Below are 16143 nucleotides of genomic sequence, written 5' to 3'. Positions count from 1 at the left end.
GCTTAACCATTGCGTCCCCAGAATGTGATGAGGACATCGTTGTGATAGATACAACCAATACTCCTACAATCACATCTCAGGTACCTTCGTTACTAGGAATCCTTCCTAATATATATAAGAATATGATGCTGCCTAAATCAAATGTATTTATATTATTTAGGAGTGGATCTAGCATGGACGCCAAGCATTGGATTAGGAAAGTGCATGGAGATGGCAGCAGGCCTGCAAGGATTCAGAATGGCGTTGCAAGCGAGGATTTCAGAACAATGAAGCCACCATAGTGAAGCAACGATGCTTGGATGAATTATACAAGTTACCCAATCATAAAATTCGTCCAAAGAGTTATTTTTGGTGCTGCGTCACCTTATTTAATGGGCCAGGCCCATGTATTTTCGGATTAGGTATTTTAGGGGATTTTAAGAGGCCATAAAAGTGGAGGAAGGCCCATTTAGTGGTGTTTTTGGCCAACCCTAGTTGGTTGGACGAAAATCCCTTGACTTCTCCCATATATATCCCTCTGTAGCCGTCATTAGAACTTGGATTTTGATTAGATTAAAAGTTAGTTATTGCTGCAACTCTCGTGTACTTCTTTTGAGGCCAACGCCCAGAACAAGATCGACTATTCGGAATCCCACCTTTTTCAATAAAGCTTTCATCTTTCATCCGCAATACTCTGATTGCATCATTAGTTCTTACTTGTTCTCGATTTCAGGTAGGAATTAAGACCCTCGGTGCATCCGCAAGATCAGTAACTCACGGAGATTGTCCTAGCGATTGCATTGGCGCACGAGCTTTGCACGTGTAGTCGGATCGTCAAGCACGAACTCCGCCAACAAATCGATCTATCTATGTCTCATCGAAAGATCGGCCACCTTTGCCCTATCAAGTGGTATCAGATTTCAGGTTGCTCGGTGAGATTTTACTGTTTTTCTAGTGTAGATTGCATCTGCTATCATACCCATAAACCACGAAAAAGCCAAAAATATATTAGGTTTAGATCATCCGTCCCCTAGCCCCTACCAAGTCATTGCATGATCTTTTCAGTTTTTGCTTTTTGAGTCTTTGTCTGCAATCGTCGTGTCGCGTGCTGGTCTTAGCGCCTAGAGTCGTTAGAGTTTCGAGTTCTAGTCATAGTAGTCGCGTCGTCGCCGCACCATCTCCGCTTGCAGTTCTCGCCATATCACCGCCACCATATACTTCCGCCACTTCTGCCATCAACTCCTTGTTGTGCCTCTTTGGTTCCCATCATAGTAGGGTCTTTCTTGATCTTCGTTTCAGAGTTTTTTTTCGGGTTTTAGATCCGTTTTCTTGGTCAATTTCGCGTTTTCCGTCGGAATCCTGATAGCAGTCTAGCTGGAAAAAAATTTGGTCGCCCGACCATAGAGACCTCTATGGTCTAGCGCCAAGTTAGATTCCAAAAAAAAAAATCTGGGCGCCCTACCATAGAGACCTCTATGGTCTAGCGCCAAGTTAGATTCCAAAAAAAAAAACTGGTCGCCCAACCATAGAGACCTCTACCCTCTAGCGCCAGGGTTGAGTCCAAAAAAAAAAACTAGGCGCATTACCATAGGTGTCTCTATCCTCCAACGCCAGTTTCGCTGCTTCTTGCATTTTGTGCCGCGTCGTGACCTTGTTGGTGATTTAGGCTCGCGTCTCTAATACGATCTATCCTAGGAGCATCACAGTACCTTCATTGAGCGTTTACTCAATTTGCATCGCTGATTTGATTACTATGCCACCATATCACTATACTTTGCCTTCACAGAGCTCCACAGATTTCTCCACGTGCTTTGTCGACACCTGGTAATCGCTTTGTGCAATTTTGGGGAGAAGCTGATCTTTGTTGGTTGCCGTATCTCCTTCCTCCTGTTTGGTAAGAACTTGTAAGAGTTTTGTATTTTGCTTGACGAATTGCGCGTGATACCACCATATTTGCGTAGCTTGTAGGCATATACACTTGTGATTTTTGGGTACTAACCATGCCAGGAATTGAGGACCATTCCGCCGACCCGAAGACCATGACGAACATGGAGATGCACGTGCGACCATTTATTGGAGATCATGATCAGGTTATTTCTTTACCAGTTTATGCGGGTAGATATAATACTGATGCTTATTTTGATTGGGAGTTTGAAGTCGACCATATTTTTGGATGCCATGATCTTACTGAACATGAGAAAGTAAGAACTGCTGCTAGAGTTTTTACAGATTTTGCTTCCATTTGGTGGGATATGACTTATAAAGAAAATATTGATAATAAACCTTCTACTTGGGGAAATTTAAAATCTGCATTGCGACATAGATTTGTGCCTCTTTCTCATCAACGTGAAATGATCCGCAAACTTAAACGGTTAGAACAAGGTAGTAATAATGTGCATGTTTACTATCAGGAATTTAAATTTTACATGTACCGTTGTGATATAAAGGAATTTAAGGAATGTACTAGAAACATGTTTTTCAACAGCTTGAACCCTGATATTAAGGTTATGTTTAAGTATATTCCTCGTTCTACTATTGGTATATATGTTCGAGCTTGTGCTTTTGAGAAACACATACAGGAGAAAACGTTGGACCATTCCAACTCCTTCAAGTCATGCACATTAGCACCGGTTGTTTCTTCCAACGTTCCACGCATGAATATTGTTGTGCGAGTCGCCCAGCCACAGACTTGTGACACGTCGCTGCGAACATCTTCTACGTTGGAGTCACAAGGTAAAAATGAAGGTACTGATTTTGTCCTTCCACATGTGACTGATGAATTCCATGATGATCTACATATGTCATGTGATGATTTGTCTATTGAGTTGATTGAGGATACAGTTGTCACTTTGAAACAATCTTCTGATATAACAATGGAGATGCTTCCTAGTTTTGTTCATGAACTTGAAATTGGTCAATACCATGTTGATATTAATATTCCATGTGTTGCGGTCACTGATGATTTGGCCACACCACCTATATTAGGGGATCATACTAATGATTTGCAAATACCATGTGATCATACCACTGAGATTGATGTTGTTGTGAGCGCAACTAGTCATGTTTTCAATTCTTCTTTGACTATGTGCGCGTCCACTGAAATTTTTAATGCTGAAATGGATTCTTCTATTGATTTAAGTACACCCACTGAATTGCATGCTACAATACCAAATGTTTTGGGTGCTTATTTTGCGGACATTAATGCATCTATCAATTCGAGTGCCCCAAATGAGTTACATGCTAAGAGAGATTTTGGGTTGGGTGTACCAATTGATCACTTTAATCTGTCTTGGAATATGAGTGCTGATGACCCACAAGTATAGGGGGTGTATCGTAGTACTTTCGATAAATAAGAGTGTCGAACCCAACGAGGAGCAGAAGGTGTTGACAAGCAGTTTCGATGAAGGATTCACTGTAAATGCTCACGAGACAAGTTTTCGGGGGTTTTGATATAGCAGATAAATAAAGTACAAGTAAGTAAAATGCGAGAGTAATAATTGCAGCGAGTGGCCCAATCCTTTTTAGCACAAAGGACAAGCCGGTTTGTTTACTTATAATGACCAAACATTCTTGAGGACACACGGGATTTTAGTCTAGTGCTTTCGCTTCATATAGTTGATTAATCTTCATTGTTTTGATAAGTGTTGTGTGGGTGAGCCTATGCTAATGCACCGCCCTTCCTAGGACTAATACATACTTGTGATTAAACCCCTTGCAAGCATCCGCAAATACAAGAAAGTAATTAAGATAAATCTAACCACAGCCTTAAACTCTGAGATCTTGCTATCCCTCCTGCATCGATATACCAACGGGGGTTCAGGTTGTTGTCACTCCGGCAACCCCACAATTAGCAAACGAATACAAGATGCACTCCCCTAGGCCCATAAAGGTGAAGTATCATGTAGTCGATGTTCACATGACACCGCTAGAAGAATAACACCACAACTTAAATATCAAACCATTAAATATTACTCAACATAGTTCACTACTAACATTTAGACTTCACCCATGTCCTCAAGAACTAAACGAACTACTCACAAGACATCATATGGAACATGATCGGAGGTGATATGATGATGAATAACAATCTGAACATAAACCTTGGTTCAATGGTTTCACTCAATAGCATCAATAACAAGGAGTAATCAATACCGGGAGAGTTTCCCCTATGAAATAATCAAGATTCAACCCTAGATGTTACAGCGGAGACGAGGTGCAGCGGTGGAGATGATGGTGTTGGCGGTGGAGATGATGGTGATGATGATCCCAATGAAGTCTAGCTCGATGGCGGTGACGATGGCATCGATTTCCCCCTCCGGGAGGGAATTTCCCCGGCAGATTTCAGCCTGCCGGAGAGCTCTTTTCTCTCTGGTGTTTTCCGCCCCGCAGAGGCGGCTGTGTCTATTCTCGATGCCTCCTCTCGCCTTAGGGTTCTCGGGAGATCAAGTACGCGAAGGAGAGATGGCCGAGGGGGGTCGTGGGCCCCCTCACCACATGGCGATGCGGCCAGGGTGGGGCCCGTGCCGGCCTATGGGGAGGGCCCATGGCGGCCCTCCTCGGCCTCCCCTTTTGGCTGGCTCCGTCTTCTGCGAAAATAAGATCTTCGGTTTATTTTCCGTCAATTGTTGATCTTCAGAAATACTGTATCCTGACGGTGCTTTTTCCAGCAGAATCCTGACTCCGGTGAGTGATTCTCCAACAATCATGAAACATGCAAAATAGATGAAATAACATAAGTATCATCTCTAAATATGAAATATATCAATGAATAACAGTACATTATGATACAAAATAGTGATGCAAAATGGACGTATCAAGTGCACCCACTGAAATTATCATTGATATGACTAGCAATCTTTTGGTTGACTCTAGTTATGAGAGACCTACATATTTGTGTGTACCATGTGCTATTTTTCGTTCCTCTATTGATATGAGTGTACAAACGGAGACTTTTGTTTCCAAGGATGACCATGTGTTAGGAACTTGTGTAAATGATATATGATATGTCTCCGACGTATCGATAATTTCTTATGTTCCATGCCACATTATTGATGATATCTACATGTTTTATACATACTTTATGTCATATTTATGCGTTTTCCGGAACTAACCTATTGACGAGATGCCGAAGTGCCAGTTCCTGTTTTCTGCTGTTTTTGGTTTCAGAAATCCTAGTAAGGAAATATTCTCGGAATTGGACGAAATCAACGCCCAGAGTCTTATAATTGGACGAAGCTTCCAGAACACCCGAGAGCCGCCAGAGGGAAGCCCTGGGGGCCCCACACAACACCCTGGCGCGGCCAGAGGGGGGGCCGCGCCCCCCTAGTGTGTGGGCCCACCAGGCCCCCTCCGAGGCTGCCCTTCCGCCTACTTAAGGTCTCCGTCGCGAAAACCCTACCACGTTCGACGAAACCGGAGAAAACCTTCCGGAGCCGCCGCCATCGCGAAGCCAAGATCCGGGGGACAGGAGTCTCCGTTCGGCACGCCGCCGGGACGGGGAAGTTCCCCCGGAAGGCTCCTCCATCGACACCACCGCCATCTTCATCACCGCTGCTGTCTCCCATGAGGAGGGAGTAGTTCTCCATCGAGGCTCGGGGCTGTATCGGTAGCTATGTGGTTAATCTCTCTCCTATGTACTTCAATACAATAATCTCATGAGCTGCCTTACATGATTGAGATTCATATGATGATGCTTGTAATCTAGATGTCATTATGCTAGTCAAGTGGATTTTACTTATGTGATCTCCGGAGACTCCTTGTCCCACGTGTGTAAAGGTGACGGTGTGTGCACCGTGTGGGTCTCTTAGGCTATATTTCACGAGAATACTTATTCACTGTTATGAATGGCATAGTGAAGTGCTTATTTATATCTCTTTATGATTGCAATGTGTTTTGTATCACAATATATCTGCGTGCTACTCTAGTGATGTTATTAAAGTAGTTTATTCCTCCTGCACGGTGTAATGGTGACAGTGTGTGCATCGTGTAGTACTTGGCGTAGGCTATGATTGTGATCTCTTGTAGATTATGAAGTTAACTATTGCTATGATGGTATTGATGTGATCTATGCCTCCTTTCGTAGTGTGAAGGTCACAGTGTGCATGCTATGTTAGTACTTGGTTTGGTTATGTTGATCTGTCATGCACTCTAAGGTTATTTAAATATGAACATTGAATATTGTGGAGCTTGTTAACTCCGGCATTGAGGGTTCGTGTAATCCTACACGGTTAGTGGTGTTCATCATCCAACAAGAGGGTGTAGAGTCTAGCATCTATCCATTTATTCTGTTATGTGATCAATGTTGAGAGTGTCCACTAGTGAAAGTATGATCCCTAGGCCTTGTTCCTAAATACTTGCTATCGTTGTTTGTTTCTTGTTTCTCTGCATCTATACTTCCTGCAATATTACCACCATCAACCACACACCGATCCTGGACAGCAAAGCACTTTTACGAGTGCCGTTGCTACTGCTCGCATTTATTCATACCACCTGTATTTCCCTCTATCTCTTCGCCGAACTAGTGCACCTATTAGGTGTGTTGGGGACACAAGAGACTTCTTGCTTTGTGGTTGCAGGGTTGCATGAGAGGGATATCTTTGACCTCTTCCTCCCTGAGTTCGATAAACCTTGGGTGATCCACTTAAGGGAAACTTGCTGCTGTTCTAAAACCTCTGCTCTTGGAGGCCCAACACTGTCTACAAGAATAGAAGCACCCGTAGACATCAATATACCAACTATGTTGAGTACACCTACTGTACAAGTTAATTCTTCCATATCTATGAGTGTACAAACTGAAATTCTTGCTCCTCATAATGCACCTTGTGATTTGAAAGATGACTCTAGTATGGATCATATAAAACTGGTTATGAGCAATGAAATGTTGGCTACGATTTCTCATGCTAATTCTTTGTTTTCTGTTGTGATGGATCCACCTATATCTTTGTCACATGCTAGACATAAAATTGATGAACTTCCTTGTTTAAAGAGTATCTATGCCCCCGATGTTACTTTTATTTTGGTTGGGGAGTATGTCAGCAACAATGTTTTTATGGTACATAGGATTTGCATCATGTGTGATGATTCTTATAGTTCCAATAAAACTGAATTTGTATATATGCTTTCTCATTTTGATATGACCTCCAATGTTGGTATTCATTCTATGCCAAATAACTTGCTGCAAAATTGTTTAATTCAACATGATGTGGCTAGTAAATTTGAGACCTTAAATTTTGGTTTACTAACTTTGGGATGGTTTAATGATGAGCATTATAATTTGAAAGGAGTTAATATGTGCTTCACTTATATCTGCAAACTGAGTTGTGATAAATGTTTAATGGGGACTAATGAGCTTCTACGCTACTACAATACTGGTATATGTACGAAATTAAATGGGAAACATGAAAGAGCTGTTAAAACGGATGACATATACATATACCATGCATATACCTTGTCTCTTTTGTTAGCATGTTTACAGAATAAACATCGCCGATGATGGCTTTTCTTTCAAGAAAGGGAGGATGATGAGGACATCACAACCTCCGATTTGAAGGCATATCTTGGTGAAAAAGATGAGACTACGTCGAGGACGACTTCAATTCAAGAAGGGGAGGATGATGAGGACATCGCTGTGATAGATACAACCAATACTCCTACAACCACATCTCAGGTACCTTTGTTACTAGGAATCCTTCCTAATATATATGAGAATATGATGCTGCCTAAATCAAATGTATTTATATTATTTAGGAATGGATATAGCATGGACGCCAAGAATTGGATTAGGAACGTGCATGGAGATGGCAGCAGGCCTGCAAGGATTCAGAATGGCGTTGCAAGCGAGGATTTCAGAGCATTGAAGCCACCATAGTGAAGCAACGATGGTTGGATGAATTATACAAGTTACCCAATCATAAAATTTGTCCAAAGATTTATTTTTGGTGCTGCGTCACCTTATTTAATGTGCCAGGCCCATGTATTTTAAGATTAGGTATTTTAGGGGATTTTAAGAGGCCATATAAGTGGAGAAAGGCCCATTTAGGGGTGTTTTTGGACAACCCTAGCTGGTTGGACGAAAATCCCTTGACTTCCCCCATATATATCCCTCTGTAGCCGTCATTAGAACTTGAATTTTGATTAGATTAAAAGTTAGCCATTGCTGCAACTCTCGTGTACTTCTTTTGAGGCCAACGCCCAGAACAAGACCGACTATTCGGAATCCCACCTTTTTCAATAAAGCGTTCATCTTTCATCCGCAATATTCTGATTGCATCATTAGTTTTTACTTGTTCTCGATTTCAGGTAGGAATTAATACCCTCGCTGGTCAGGCTGATCGTGCATCCGCAAGATCAGTAACTCCCGGAGATTGTCCTAGCGATTGCATTGGCGCACAAGCTTTGCACGTGTAGTCGGATCATCAAGCACGAACTCCACCAACAAATCGATCTATCCACGTCTCACCGAAAGATCGGCCACCTTTGTCCTATCAGAATGCATGTCCATGCTACACCAATATTAACAAACAACCAAATGATAAATGACAATCTGAACAAAATAGCATCCAACCGAATGGATAAAAAATCAACTACATTATTCAGGTGCGGAATTTTTAGTTCTTTTTCAATTTAGGTTTGACACAAAGGTAAATTCTCTAGATGTGCAACTATATGAATTTACCTACATGACAAGATACACAACTAAGCAAGATATAACTAGGCAAGATATAATAGTAATAGAGCTAATAAGGGTAGAGGTAACCGAGAGTGGAGCACGCGGAGACACAGAGATGATTCATGTAGTTCCTTCCTTTTGAGGGGAAGTACGTCCACGTTTGGAGGAGTGTGGTCGCCACGAAGGCCAGACCAACGCCACAAAGACCTCACTCATGTCTCCTGTGAGAAACGCCAGAAAGGCCTAGCCCACTTCCACTAAGCGATTTCCTTGAGGCGGAAATCTGGCCTTTACAAAGTTCTTGGGGCACACGTCCACAACCGAATTGGAGGCTCCCAATATCTGTAACAACACAACAACAACAAAAACAAATCAACCACAAACAACTAGAGTTTTCAAAGAGGAACACTAGCAAAGGGGACCCTGAACAAATTGAGGGGGAAATGCAAATCGCTTTGGTGAAGATGTAGATCGGGGCCTTCTCCTTCGATTCTTCAACGCTCAAGCGGTTTGGGTGGTTGAGGGAGGAGATCTGATGATTTTGGTGCTCTTGGTGGCTCAGCAGTGCAGGAACAAGTCTTGAGGGTTTGAGCAACATTTCAAGGTAGGGGAAGGGTTCCTTAAATACCCCTCCACCAAATCTACCCGTTGGAACTCCTTTAGCGGCAGTGCCGGCCCTGTGACAGCGGCAGTGCCGGCCCTGTGACAGCGGCAGTGGCGGCCTGGAAAGCAGGACACCTGGTCGACAGAGGTCCACCGGCGTGCAGCCACTGGCAGTGCTGGAGTGCAACCACCGGTAGTGCCGGGGTGCCTCCACCGGCAGTGCCGACCTTCTTCCAGCGGCAGTGTCGGCCAAAGAGTTTTCAGCCCAACTCTTTTCTTCCTTTTTGGGGGGATCGATTTTATCAGACGTGACCCTTTTTTTCTTTATCTGTAACATACTTAGCACAATGTTAGATCATCATCGATGTTGCTATCAAACACGCAAAACCCTAGAGATCATGAAATGTTCTTTCAGAACCCACAAACATCATATACAATCAACTACACAATTATTTAGGTGCAATGGAAATCCACAAGCATCTATATTAACAAACAACCAAATGACAAATGACAATATGAACAAAAATAACAACCATCCGAATGGATAAAAATCAACTACATTATTCATGCGCAGTGGAAACCCACAAACATGGTATACAATCAACTACATAATTATTTTGGTGCAACGGAAATCCACAAACATCTATCACCGTTAAAAACTATTATCAATTAGCCACCATATGGCGCGGCGTGCCGCCGTGTCCATCATTGCTAGTTTAATATAATATCATATATGATTGCCGTCACGATTGAACGCGCAAAGTTTGATGGTCAAATTGAATGAGTGGTCCCTCATCTTGTTGATGGAGGGTTATCCATCCTCCAATACGCTGACTATGCAATCCTCTTCATGGAACATGACATCAATAAGGAATGAAACCTAAAGATAATTTTATCAGCGTTGAGTAACTGTCGGGTCTAAAGATAAATTTCTTAAAGGGTGAGTTGTTTTGTTTTGGCAAGGCTCAAGACGATTCTAATATGTATGTTGAATTATTTGGCTGCGGACAAGACCAATTTACTATTAGGTACTTGGGTATTCAAATCCATTATCGGAGACTTACAAATGATGAATGGAAATGATGGAAGAGTGGTTACAAATTAGATTAAAAATAGCTGAAAAGGCAACCATTTATCCTTAAGAGGAAGATTGTTCTCATTAACTCATTATTAAGTAACATGATACTGTACATGATATCATTCTTCTAATTTTCTAAAGGAGTCTTAAAAATATTGGATTATTTTCAAGCAAGATTTTTTTGGCAAGATGATACGGAGAAAAATAAATATCAATTGGCTGGTTTGCCGCCCTAAAGACAAAGTAGGACTAGGGAGTCATGACCTTGAAGTCAAAAACATAGTCCTCCTTGGTAAATGGATCTTCAAACAGCTTGCTGAAGATTGGGTGTGGCACACCCTCCTTAAAAAAATGTAAGTTGGTTCACGTGCATGTCTCAGGTTTATTGAGAATCAGGTGACTCACACTTCTGGGCTGGTCTAATGGCGAGAAAGAAATTCTTTTTCCCATATGGTTCTTTCTCGATTCGGGATGCCTCGAAAATTAGGTTCCGAGAGAATATATAGCTAGGCAACGCCACACTCCAAGAACAATATCCAGCTGTGTACAACACTGTGAGACACAAAAGCGATACACTCCACCAAATGTATCGTTCAAAATAGATCTATTTGGTCCGAGGCTAGCATCTTGGAATGCTTTGCTTCAACTTCTAGCTTAAGTCCATTTGACGCAGGGGTCTGATGGATTTTGATGATCTACATAATAGTGGTAAATTTTCGATGGATTCTATGTACAAGGCTTTAATCTAGCATGAGGTGCCAATTGATAATAATAAGAAAATTTGAAAAATGAAGATGTCGCTAAAAACTAAAGTTTCCGCGTCGTATCTTCGTAGATGGATAATCCTTACGAAAGATAACTTGCAAAACGCAATTGGCATGGAAGTAAAACGTGTGTTTTCTATTATCACAACGAGACTATAAAACACTTATTCTTCCAATGCAAATTTGCTAGATCTATATGGTTAGGTCATCCATCGAGATAGCGTATACCTTATACCCACCACGCAATGTCACGAATATATTCGACAATTGGCTCAATGGTGTGGATTCTAGATTTAAGATACTTATTAGGGTGGGATCGGTTACTGTTATTTGGTCGCTATAGCTATGTAGAAATGACAAGGTTTTTGACGATAAAAATATTTCTATTATAAGGTTCATCTACCGGTGCACAACTACACTCTGTTCATAGTCGTCTCTACAACGTGTGGAGTATCACCACCTGTTTACGAAAGTTTCTACACGGTTGGAGCATATGGGGAGGGATCTTTTTATCCAACATGAATGGTAGTGTAATGTTTGGATTGGTCACCCATCCCCTTAGCCGCTCTTACAATTTTTCTCATGTTTACTTATTGAGAGATTTACTTTTTGATTTTGCTATAACTCGTCGATTGGATCAGCTGTGTACATCTCAATTATGTAGATGTCAGATGTAATATTTAAACCTCTTAAGTAATGAAGCTCGCCTTTGTCAAAGAAAAAACAATGCATCGTTAGAAGTTATATTCGTCCAACGGTTGCTACAAATTCAAATTTTCTAGTTCTAATTATCACAGAGGTGATTGCTAGCTGCAGCAGACATTAATGCTACTGCCTGGGAGTATAAATATGCCTTTGGAACTGCAGTGGAGAGGGCTATCCCCAAACCCAAAAGGTGAGGCCTCCAGATACTAGGATCTCCCATGGCTCCTGCTACTCCCAAGGACAGCTCTGCTCTGCCTGGTTTGCTCTTGCTCCTCGCAGCAGCGACGTCCGTGGCGGTAGCGAACGCACAGCTATCAGAGAACTACTACGGGTCTTCTTGCCCCGCCGCGCTTCTCAGTATCAGGACTGTCGTGACGACGGCGGTGCTGCTGGACCACCGCATGGGCGCTTCTCTTCTCCGGCTCCACTTCCACGACTGCTTTGTGCAAGCAAGTCTATGGCCTACATCTCTTCCTCGTTACCGTTTTTTCGAGCATTCATCTCTCACGTGAAACGCTAGATCTCTGTTGATGGTGGAGGTATGTGTGTCTATGCACAACAGGGGTGCGACGCGTCCGTTCTGCTGGATGACACGGCCGGCTTCACCGGCGAGAAGGGGGCCGGGCCGAACGCCGGGTCGCTGCGCGGTCTGGAGGTGATCGACAAGATCAAGATGCTGCTGGAGTTCATGTGCCCGCGGACCGTCTCCTGCGCCGACATCCTCGCCGTCGCCGCCCGCGACTCCGTCGTCCGTGTAAGCAAAATTTACAGCACTCTCTGTCGCGGTTCTTGCACTAGCTAGCTACAGTGATGGTTCCGTCGGCGCGGAACATGTAAGCGACAAGCAGGACGTTACCGGCTCGACTTTTTGTGCAGCTAGGGGGGCCATCATGGGCGGTTCAACTTGGAAGGAGGGACGCCACCACAGCAAGCGCGTCACTTGCCAGCAGTGACCTCCCAGGCCCCAACTCCAACCTCAATGATCTCCTCACCGCGTTCTCCAAAAAAGGACTAAGCACCACAGACATGGTTGCTCTATCAGGTATGCACACCTCTACCCAAAGCTAGTTTATAAGTTATGCGTGTATCGATCTCTAGGTTTTATCAATTTGATCTACATAGTATAATTAGAGCATCCCCACTCGTTGGCGCTCCCCACGTCCAAATCCGGCGAAATTTTCGTCCGGATTGGAGGAAGATTTGGCATGGGGAGAAGTAGTTTCCCAGTCGTGTGCTCCCCAAGCGGCGTTTCTCGGGGAAAAGAGGATGGCTCGGGGAATCCGGACGAAAGAGGAGACACGTGGGCGTGGGCGGTTGGTTTAGCTTCATCCGGAGTCCCGGGAGACCCCCGGGAAACCGAGGATGGCATGGGGAGTCCGGACGAAAATAGGCTCAAATCCGGACCAAAACGAGGAACCGGGGGCCTGACTGGGCGTTTTTCGCCGTCCGGATGAAAAAAAGTGGCCGTGGGGGGCTCTATGGGGAGACGAGTGGAGATGCTCTTACATAACACTTGCCGGTTGAGATGTTGATGCATGCCTTGACAGGCAAACCAAACCAAGTGCGTGTGCATGGCTAGCTGCCTAGTACGCTATAGATGCACATTAATACGTGTAGGCTTCGTAGTTCCATTATTATGACTCTTTTTCTCAAAAGTTCTAGGCAACGTCTACGGTCTACCTCTAGATGATCGACCGACCGAGTAGATCTCATCCGTCACTGAACACTGATCATATACAAGCAAGGACACGTTAGAGACATGACGCATTGCCTTTTGGCTGCATGCCCTGAAAAAAAACATGGTGATCGATGGCTGGCGTCCCTACGCTTGTCACCATCTTTCCTTTTCGCAACTAGACAAGGCTTGCACGAGCCATCAAGCACCTTTTTCCTTGAAGAACGGAAGCAAACAAGTACCGGATGACTCGAGTAGTCAGAGTACGCCGTCCAACTACCTCATAATTCATTCATGCACCATGCAATGTTCCAAACTCAAAAGAAGAAAAGGGGTTATAACTCAAGTTGCAACTAGCATGAATCACAAAGCAAATTAAATGGTGTAAAATTTGATTGAGTACGAACCTAGCCGAGAGTTAGCAAATTCCTGAAAATCACCATGCAATTATACACACACGGTCCATACAGATCCATGCTAAAATAAGTATCCCAACTATGTAGATATGAATGTATCTATCCACTGAAATGCATCTAGATATGTTCGTTTTAGACAAAGTTACGACACTTATTTAAAACAAATGTGGTACATATGTAACAAGATAGGAATATCTTACGGCTCCAGATGGTCGCTCAGGATATCTTGTGCCAGGCTGGTTGGCGGCACAATAGAAGGCTACAATGATGTGTAGTTCTGTTTCGATTAGTTTTGTTTCGCTGGTTGATTCTTGTATCAAGTCTGGGCGAGGACTGAGATGTCATAAACTTTATACTCATATTTCGTAACTCTTTTAATAAAAAACCGTGTGCATCATCATGATGCAGAAGCCAGGGTTATATTCCCCATTTCGAAAAAAAAATGTAACAAGATAGGGTGAAGCCAGAGGCCAAGAGGATCGTATCCATAGATCTCGAGTTTACTACCTCGATCGATCGATCACCGTAGACAGCTAGCTCTCTATTGTTACCATATATACCTCGATCGATCCATCACCACGCGAATGCACATTGCTGCAGGGGCCCATACCATCGGCCAGGCGCAGTGCCAGAACTACCGGAACCGGATCTACACCGACACCGACATTGACGGGGCATTCGCGGCGTCCCTGCGAGGCGGCTGCCCACAGGCCGGCGGCGACGGCAACCTCGCGCCGCTCGACGCGTCCTCTCCCAACACCTTCGATAACGGCTACTTCTCCGGCCTCCTCTCCCGCCAGGGGCTGCTCCATTCCGACCAGGCGCTGTACGACGGCGGCTCCACGGACGATCTGGTCAGGACCTACGCCTCCAATAACGATCAGTTTGGCAGCGACTTCGCTGCGGCGATGGTGAAACTGAGCAATATCGGCCTGCTGACGGGGTCGTCCGGGGAGATCAGGGTCAACTGCCGGGCGGTGAATTAACGATGGATGGATGGGGGCATCATGAAACGAACAAGGCGTGCGATTTCCGGAACTGCAGGCAACGAAACTGCATATTTATGTACACTGCCTATTTATTTCCTGTCCTTGTGTCCCCGTCTTGTTATATTACATCCATAATCCATGTTAAGATGGTGGCATTGGTTTATTTCAAACAGTTGTGTGCAATTAAACTTAAACTTCAAAATAGGCCACTCTTTTGCTGCAGAGGATGGTCATTGTTGATGGACACTGACCTCATTAGGGGCATGTGCTCTGATTTCATTCCTGGTGGTCTAATGAGCTATGCAGATGATACCTTCTTTTTCTAGGAAAAAAATGAAAGTGTGACAATTAACCTGGAAAGGATCCTAACGACATTGTCTCTCATAGCCAGAGTGCTTTCATCAAGTCCAGATCCATTCATGACAACTTCATGTACGTCAGAAACACCGCCCGCCAGCTACATCGAAGCAAAACCCCGGCCCTTCTCATCAAGCTTGACATTGCCAAGGCCTTTAACACTGTGCGATGGGACTACATGCTCGACCTCATGCAACGCCTCGGGTTCCCACAAAGATGGCGTGCTCTCATGTCAGTGCTCTCATGTCGACCCTGTTTTCTACGGCTTCCTCCCGGGTCCTCCTCAACGGGATCCCTGGAAAGGATTTTTTCCACGGGCGCGGCCTGCGACAAGGGGATCCCCTCTCACCCCTCCTTTTCGATATCGCCATCGACCCCCTTCAAAAAATACTGGAAAGGGCCACGGATTCTGGTCTTCTTCATGGGATGCCTGGCGGCTTGCAGGGTCCCCGAGTCTCCTTATATGCAGACGATGCAATCATCTTCTTGACCCCCTCCGAGCACGACGTCTCGGCCCTGGCCAATATCCTTCAGAACTTCGGGAGGTGTCCGGTTTGGTGAAAAATGTGGCAAAAAGCTCCATAGCCCCAATTCGTTGCTCCGACATTGACCTTGCGTCGGTCCTGACAAACTTCCCTGCTGCTACTGTTCAGTTTCCACTCAAGTACCTGGGCCTGCCTCTGTCGCTTGGGAGGCTAAGGCGGGGCGATCTCCAACCCTTCATCGATAAGGCGGTTGCTCGTTTGAACCCTTGGAAGGGCAAATTTCTAAATAGGGCTGGCTGCACCGCTCTTGTGAAGTCGGTTCTCTCCTCTCTGCCCATTTTCCTATTGTCTGCCTTAAGAGTGGATAAGAGCATTCTAAACGCTTTCGCCAAGATCAGTCACGGTATGCTTTGGGCCTGCAAGG

The 16143-nt window shown here is 44.3% G+C and overlaps 1 protein-coding gene across 1 annotated transcript; it reads left to right on the top strand.

Annotated features, from left to right (window-relative positions):
* Window positions 1-12183: 12183 nt before the first annotated feature.
* On the top strand, window positions 12184-14874 carry LOC124698656 (peroxidase 70-like). The gene is made up of 4 exons (XM_047231128.1): window positions 12184-12246; window positions 12360-12551; window positions 12674-12839; window positions 14489-14874. Exons 1-4 carry the CDS (start codon window positions 12199-12201, stop codon window positions 14872-14874), a joined length of 792 nt encoding a protein of 263 aa, XP_047087084.1. The 5' UTR covers window positions 12184-12198.
* The last annotated feature ends 1269 nt before the right edge of the window (window positions 14875-16143 follow it).

The sequence above is a fragment of the Lolium rigidum genome, chromosome 3, assembly GCF_022539505.1.
Source record: "Lolium rigidum isolate FL_2022 chromosome 3, APGP_CSIRO_Lrig_0.1, whole genome shotgun sequence".
Lineage (NCBI taxonomy): Eukaryota > Viridiplantae > Streptophyta > Magnoliopsida > Poales > Poaceae > Lolium > Lolium rigidum.
Note: the sequence above shows the minus strand (reverse complement) of the source record. Positions and strands in the feature narration are given on the sequence as shown.